The sequence below is a fragment of the Bidens hawaiensis genome, unplaced genomic scaffold (assembly GCF_021521415.1).
Source record: "Bidens hawaiensis isolate Kalapana, Puna unplaced genomic scaffold, B.hawaiensis_p1.1 tig00052611_1, whole genome shotgun sequence".
Taxonomy (NCBI): domain Eukaryota; kingdom Viridiplantae; phylum Streptophyta; class Magnoliopsida; order Asterales; family Asteraceae; genus Bidens; species Bidens hawaiensis.
In genome coordinates this window covers 63,012-70,739 of record NW_027499476.1, presented here as the reverse complement: position 1 = coordinate 70,739, position 7,728 = coordinate 63,012, and the positions used below count along the sequence as shown (strand labels likewise).

The following is a 7,728-nucleotide window of genomic DNA, read 5'->3' as shown; positions in this document are numbered from 1 at the left end:
CTCACTTGGGCTATAATATAGGCTTCTTTTGATCTCATTAAACACCAAACAGGAAGCCCGCCATTCATCGGCCCATATACAAATAGGAATATTAATTGGATTGGCAGATCATGGGTTTACTCGATACACCCACAAATATATTATATCTTTTGAATAACGAAATTGAACCGTACAGGCGTACATCATTGTACAAAGGAATGAATTACTTCGGTAAAAACATGTGCAAGCTGTTGTTTGGTGTTAACCTAAGACAATTTAATCAATATTGTCTTAATTTGGTCTCTTATATGATAACACAGATAACCACTACGTGTTTTGTTCTTGCATAAAACACGTGAGGGATTCAAGTTGCTCTAGGCCTAGCCGGGTGGCATGGTGTTGCCTCAAACCCCTTGGTTTTTTATAAGTAAATTATATAATTAAAACTAGAGCTACACATAAGAACTTTTGACACTGACACCCATGAAAATTTCTTGTGCTGAAAGTTGAAACAAAAGGATTAATTTAAAGTTTGCAACTTACAAATTTTACTTCGTAAAAAACAAATAAACAAATTATTAATAGCGTTTAAATTAACAAAATGCTCTAGTTTACTTTTCATGATTATAGGAATGCCATAGTTTAATTGATTATATGCATGTTGCATAGTTGAGGGTTTAAAATTTGTTATTTGGTGTTTTGATTGTTTCATGTTAGATTGATTATTTAAATGAACCTTGCTTTAATAGTTAACTTGTTTTGATTCCTTTACGTATTGAAATTACTTGAATATACAGATTGCTATGCTTAGTATAGGCAATATGAAAAAAAAAATGAACTATATTTGAACTACGAACGAAATCCAAAATGTTATGGTGAACAACTTAATCCGGTAAAAGTTGGATAAGGTGACTCAACGTGGTAAACAAAATTCATTCGCCCAACCCGAAAATAAATCCCTCTGATAGTGTTAACCGATAATATATATTTGATATTATTGGAACATATTGTGTAAATATATTTTTGTATTTATGTTCCAATAATCTATATAATAATAATATATATAAACGAAGACATAAAAATCCTAAGTGTCGCGATGTGGTCGCTCCCCTTTTTTTTTGGAGTCACCAGATTTGTTTGATTTTTAAATGGAGGTTTCTCATGCATTTGACCTGAATTCATGGGTATGGGTCTTACCAAACCCAGATATTCATTAAACGGGTTATAACATCTCATTAAATTAAAAGATATTTTCACTAAATTATTGATGTAAAATTCCTATAAAATAAGATATAATAAAAATTAATATCTTATTTATTTTAAAAAAGATATATAAATTATTTAAACTAAAAAACCAATTTGATAGTAAAAAAAAAATAAACGGGTCTTGGGTCTCATTAAACCATAAGTATATTATTAACTTTCATAAATATTATTTATAATTAAAAAACTAATTTTATAGTAAAAAAAATAAACGGGTATTGGGTCTTATCAAAACCATATAGCTTTTAAACCAAGTTATAAATCCCCATTCATTTGTGAAACAATTTATCATAAAACCATAAGTATATTATTAACTTTCATACAATAAAAAAATATAAATTCAAAAAATAAATAAATATTAGAACAAATAATATAAAACAACCCCCGTAATACGGGGGATAAAAACTAGTATCAAATATCAAATATATATTATCGGCTAACAGATAGAGATCTGAAAACCAAAACTATTCAATACTTATATAAAATGTTCATGGTTGCGCCATTGCACGAGGCTATTAGTGTTTCGTAAAGTAGATGATTGTCATACAACAATCCACTTTATAGCCAAGATCATTTAGTCCCAATTCGTTAAGGATTATCAATGGTGTCGAAGAATTAGGTAACGAGGTCAGAGCTAAGGTGGCGCCCGAGACCACACGGGAACACCAATCAGGACCTTCCATGTCATAATTTCAACGTCGCTTTTGGATGACTATCTTCATTTGAAGAAAACTTTGTGAATGAGCCATAGGAGCAGGAATGGGAGAAGTGCCATGTGGGAACATTGCCCCGTGACTTTATGGTGTCGATGAGAGAAGCACAAAGTCCTCTTTAAGTAGAATAAACTAAGTTAATTCACAATGTGTGAATGCCATTGATCCATCTGTTAATGCTTAAGCTCTATAAAGGATCTTACTATAACATCTTATCCTTTGTGAGCTTTCTTATACAGGATGTTGTCGTCCATACTGATTTTGACACTCTAGGTCTGAGTAACTACAAAACATCATTAAAGAGGAAATCAACCACTATGAAAACACCTCTTAAGTTAGGTTTCAAACTTTAGGCCATAAAAAACCAATACCATTACTTCCATGCATTAATGAGTCCAACCCGGATAGTGTTTCTCAAAGCATTGAAGTAAATTACAATTACACTCCCCAAATAGGAAAGATAAGCTATGAACTCATGTGGAATTTAAAATATCTTTCTAGCTAGCTTGTGTTCTACCTAACATCTATATATCGCACCTTTTTAACATTGATGTCTAGATATTGTCATTGCTTAGAAAACCAACTTCATAATTTTGTGGTGGGACCTAAAGTTAGACCACAAAACTAAAAAACACACTTTAGACAGCGTGGGAAAGTAATATTGACAAAGACAAACATAGTGGGGGAGAAAGTAAAGCATAGTCAGCATTAGTTCAGGCACGTGTTTATAACATCTTTATAAATCTTATAAAGCTATCAAGTACACAATAGAATAAATAATATAATGCAATTGTCGTACTAGTCTAGTGGCATACGGGTAATGGTTGAGACTTGCGGTCTTATGGTGAACATCCTTCTTGATGGTGTCCGTGAGTAATTCAGGTCTGAAACATCAAAGTTAGTGTGGGCGGTTAATGTCCTGTCTGAGAAAGGTTTACTTGGATATTTGAGGTAGTTCAAAAGACGGTTAAAAAACTGAGGAAAATAATATAGGTGGATTGTTCAAGCAAACTATCTTTACTAACTAATGAAACCCAGTCAATATGTATCCTTACTAAGACCATACATGACGTTTTGGGAGAGTTTGGATCAAAACACCGGCCAAAACTCCCCCAACACAGATCATGTGACTTTCAAAAGGTTATGTGACTCATTTGCAAGGCCGTCTGGGATGAGGAGGCAGGGAGGTCGACTGCCTTAGGCCTGATCATCCCAGAGGCCCGGAATTTTTTTAATATATATATATATGATGAGTATCACTACAATCCTGTTAAATTATTTAAAAACTTGAATGAACCCTTGAAAACTAACGTTTTTTATTAAAAAAAATTGTATGTTAATGTTATTTAAGTGTAGCTTTATCATTTTTTATATATATTTACGATTACAATTTTGAAAATTAGTTTTTATACATATCTATGTTTTGTTTTACACCTATGTAAATTTGTTAGTACATAAAATTTTCACATATATAAAGTTGTGATTAATATATGTATTCAAAATTTTTTATAAATAATATGATAAGACTACTCTTAAATAATGTTAATATATAAAAAAAATTTTAAAAATATTTGATTGTTTAGAGTTCTTAAGAATTCTAACTTTTTTAGAGTTCTTATATATATATATATATATAGAATACTTTATTACCCAATAAGGTTATGATTAAACAATACCCAATAAGTCAGATCCAAAATCCAAATCATATACAATAGTCAATTACTTTTTATATATGAGTTATCGAATTTATATTTTACTTAAGGCCCGAATTTTTACGCATTCGGTCCAAAAATATTTAGTGATTCTCGGAGACGGCCTTGCTCATTTGGTAACCGCTTTACGCTTAGTCATCAGTTCACACGAGTCCATAAAATCCATTGACAATCCAATAAGAAATCAACCTTAAAAAAGAAACCATTTAGAGAGTAGATAAGGTATGGTAGTAGAACCCACATGAACTCAAATCCAAAAGTAACCCCAAAATATAAACATGTGACATAGTTCATAAGTTGTCTAGCTTTCTATTTTCAAGTGAGTTCTAATAATCAAATGTTGCCTCTGGAGATTCCACAACTACATGCATTTCATCCACTTCATGTAGTGCCTGATATGGAAACCGAAGATATAAACACCACGAATTCCGACGAGCAGTTTAATTATCATGTACCCGTGTTGGACTCGTTTTTCGATAAACAAGTTACCACAGAGAGTATACTTCCTATGGATTTGGAGCTAGCGAAGTTTGCTGCTGAAAACCCTGAAGTATTTAGTGATGATCATGTGAATATTCATACACAAAGTATTCTTGATAATATTCATGATACGAGTCAGAAAAGTATGAAAATGTTGAAGTTGGATTATGACGAGATCATTGCGGGTTGGAATGATGATAAATCTCTAAGGATCACGGGTAACCATGCGGAGATGCAGCCTAATCATTGCCCACCTGGATGCATGGTATGTTTAATATCGTCTTTTTTGTATTATTGATCAACTATTTATGAAAGTAAATAAGAATAGTTAAAATGTGAATGTACATAAGTAGAATACACATTGGATAAATAAACATAAAGGAAGCCTAATCAAATCAAATTTTCTAATTACGGTAGAGATAATTAAAATAACCCTGACTAATATATGCTAACAGGTAGGATGTGATAACACGTTGCATTGTAATTCTGGAGATACGATGATGACAACGATTAAGTTAGATGCGGAGAGAGAGGCGAGGGTGTCGAGATACAAAGAGAAGAGGCAAACAAGGTTGTTTTCGAAGAAGATAAGGTACGAGGTAAGGAAGTTGAATGCGGAAAAGAGGCCTAGAATGAATGGAAGATTTGTTAAGAGGACAAGTTTCGAATCATGATTTAGAATTTTATCAAGTAAGGTTTATAAAAGTGTTCAATAATTAGTTTGAGAAAGCAATGCTTCTTTTGAACTTGGTGTAGTGTGATTTTGTTGAACTAGTTGGTTTTAAATGTCCTAAAAGTTACATTTAAATAACTTTATTATTTATCAAAAGATTCATAAAAACGTCACTGAAACTAATTGTTAAGACAGATGGTTCTATAAAATACACTTGTAAAAATATAAAATGATATTTTCAACCTTAAATAATACTTGTAACCAATATTCATTGATGTTTATGAAAATTATAGTGAAAAGTGTGTTGAATTGAGCCAATCGGAAAATTTCAAGAATTTTAATCAAATTTGACCTTAAGAAATAAAAATATCCAACCTCTATTTCAAAATACTTTTATATGCTTAGGAATGTTGTGCAACCGGTAAATTTAATTTTTTTAATGGCAAACTAACATACTTTTAAATACTCTTATAAATAACCTAAACTTATATCTTAGCATGATTTAAACAATTCATCTCTAGTATAGAGAAAGGGATATATATAAATAGTTAGAGTATATTAAGGGTAAAAAGAGTAATTTGACTAGTTAATAATAAAATGGATAAATATGTACTATATGTCTATATGTGGTTTATAGTGGGAAAATATGTAATTGATTTTTAGGGGTTGGATATATCTATCTATTTATTATACTAGTGTAAGTGCCTGTGCGTTGCGGCGGGGTCGTATTAAGGAGTTGGCGATAGCGTGTTTGTTGGTATATCCATGGGACCGGTTGAATCAGTCGTACAAGAGTCAAGAACCGACTAAAGGGCTGTTTGGTTCATTCAGATCTAAATGAGTCAGATCTGAATGAGCCTCTGTCCCGTTCAGCAACAACAATAAGTTTGAATGATTTAGACTTAATTTTAACCATTAAGATGTTTTTCTGTTTGAAGCCAAACAGTCCGAAGTCCGAATGAATCAGATGTTTACATCTGAATGGTTCCATTCAGATGTAAACAAACAGCCCCTAAGTGTGTGTGTGTGTGTGTGTGTAACTTTGTTTAGAGTAAAACTAACTAAACCATTATCATTGACTGCCTTGATCATGAACTAACTTGATAACATTATTTATCATTGATGGACTCCTGGACCTGTTACCCAAATATTTTTAGTTACATGTATTAATAATCAATTAATTATAACTTAACAAAACGATTAAACCACATTTAATATTTTGGGTCAATATTTTTCAACCCAAATGATAAACCCAAGAAAACGGGTTTCAAAAACTTAAAAACAAAGAGAAAACCTGCAGTTTCGTCATTCTCTCTTATTTATGTTAAGTTAGCGTGACTTAAAGTGGTTTATTTTCTTTATGAATTTGAATGCTAATTGGTATGACAACAACCATCTTCCTATCCATACCCGTAAATTATATATTAAGTCTAATGTATAGTCAAATTATATTAATTACTTTGCACTGTTAAAATGTGTATCAACATCACACATTTTAGTTTAAAATGTCATAAGCTTTTTTAGGAGTTAAATGCAACAAATAAAAACCCTCTACTATTTCTATTATTATCTAACATAACCTATTGAATTATCTCATATAAATAATAATAGAGCTAACCTTAAAAATAATTGAGCTACAAAGCGACAAACATTGCATTAAACAATTGTACTTAACTCAAAAAACAATAAATACATAATCCAGTGTGCCTTATGTGACATGTGGCTGTAGAGATTATTTTCAGTTGGCGTGTGAAAGGCGTCATACACCTGATGGGCTTATGCTAATTCAAGTCACAAAATTTTAGTTTAAAATGTCACTTACGGTTTGAGAAGCTTTTAAATGAGTTAAAAACAATGTACAAAGAAAGACCCTATACTATTTTCATTATTGTCCAACATGATCTATTGAATTATCTAAACTCGTATAAATAAAAAATTTAAGTAAACCTTAAAAAATATTGAGCAACAAAGTGACAAACATTGCACGAGGCAATTGTATCAAACTCAAAAAACAATACATTACATAATCTAGTGTGCCTTATGTGACATGTGGTTGTAAAGATTATTTTCAGCCGGCCTGCGAAAGGCGTCGTACATCTGATGGGCTTATGCTAATTCAAGTTGCACTTGGTCCACCAATTATGTTTCAAATATCAACACCCTAAACTTCAATTTATTTATCGACTCTTATTCATTTGTATAGCAGTTACTCATGGATTATCAAAATCCTTATCTGTGATAATCAAAATTCTTATTTGCATTAGACAATATTAGTGTGATAAAAGATCCACTTTTTTAACAGAATCATCAACTCAAAATCATTTAGTTACTTTTCCTTTTTAAAGTTAAATCTGCGTACAAACATTAACACGTTTTGAATCATTTAAAAAATCTATACTTAACATGAAAACTAACTATCGTACGTTCAAGAATTGCTTCCTTTCATTGTACTTTCGGTTCTTATCATTTTGAATTTCCTGCAATTCATATATCAAAAACAACTAAACAATTTCCAAATGCTTACATTACACTATAAGATAAAGGGCATGTTAATCTTGACCTACTCAGCTCAAAGATAAAAAAAATATGTATAATTTTTCCATTGAAGCATTTCATCAAACAACTTTCACAATATACAAACTAAATACCCAATTAAACAAATTAAATGCATATATAAGAAACCAATCATATTATACATAATAGTAATTTAAAATCATATATTTCCTTTTCATCAACAAATCCGTTTATGTAAGCATAGGCAAGATCAAAATCGACTTATGTTAAAGTCTAAACAAAATATAAATAAATAAACAAACAAATAACAACAAATTGAGTTGTTTCTACAAAGAACGATGTAGCATCAACTTACCTTCCCATGAAACTAAAATTATGAACTTCCAAAAGGCAC

At 30.9% G+C, this 7,728-nt stretch overlaps 1 protein-coding gene across 1 annotated transcript; it reads left to right on the top strand.

Moving 5' to 3' along the window:
- Positions 1-3,041: 3,041 nt before the first annotated feature.
- Positions 3,042-5,018, top strand: LOC143599749 (zinc finger protein CONSTANS-LIKE 7-like). The gene is made up of 3 exons (XM_077077630.1): positions 3,042-3,095; positions 3,767-4,412; positions 4,603-5,018. The coding sequence occupies exons 2-3, from the start codon at positions 4,005-4,007 to the stop codon at positions 4,819-4,821; spliced, it is 627 nt and encodes a 208-aa protein (XP_076933745.1). The 5' UTR covers positions 3,042-3,095; positions 3,767-4,004; the 3' UTR covers positions 4,822-5,018.
- Positions 5,019-7,728: the final 2,710 nt, after the last annotated feature.

Coding starts and splice junctions, on each gene's coding strand:
- LOC143599749 (XM_077077630.1), top strand. CDS start 4,005: ATGTTGCCTCTGGAGATTCCACAACTACATGCATTTCATCCACTTCAT. Junction 4,413..4,602: donor ATTGCCCACCTGGATGCATG/GTATGTTTAATA, acceptor ATATGCTAACAG/GTAGGATGTGATAACACGTT.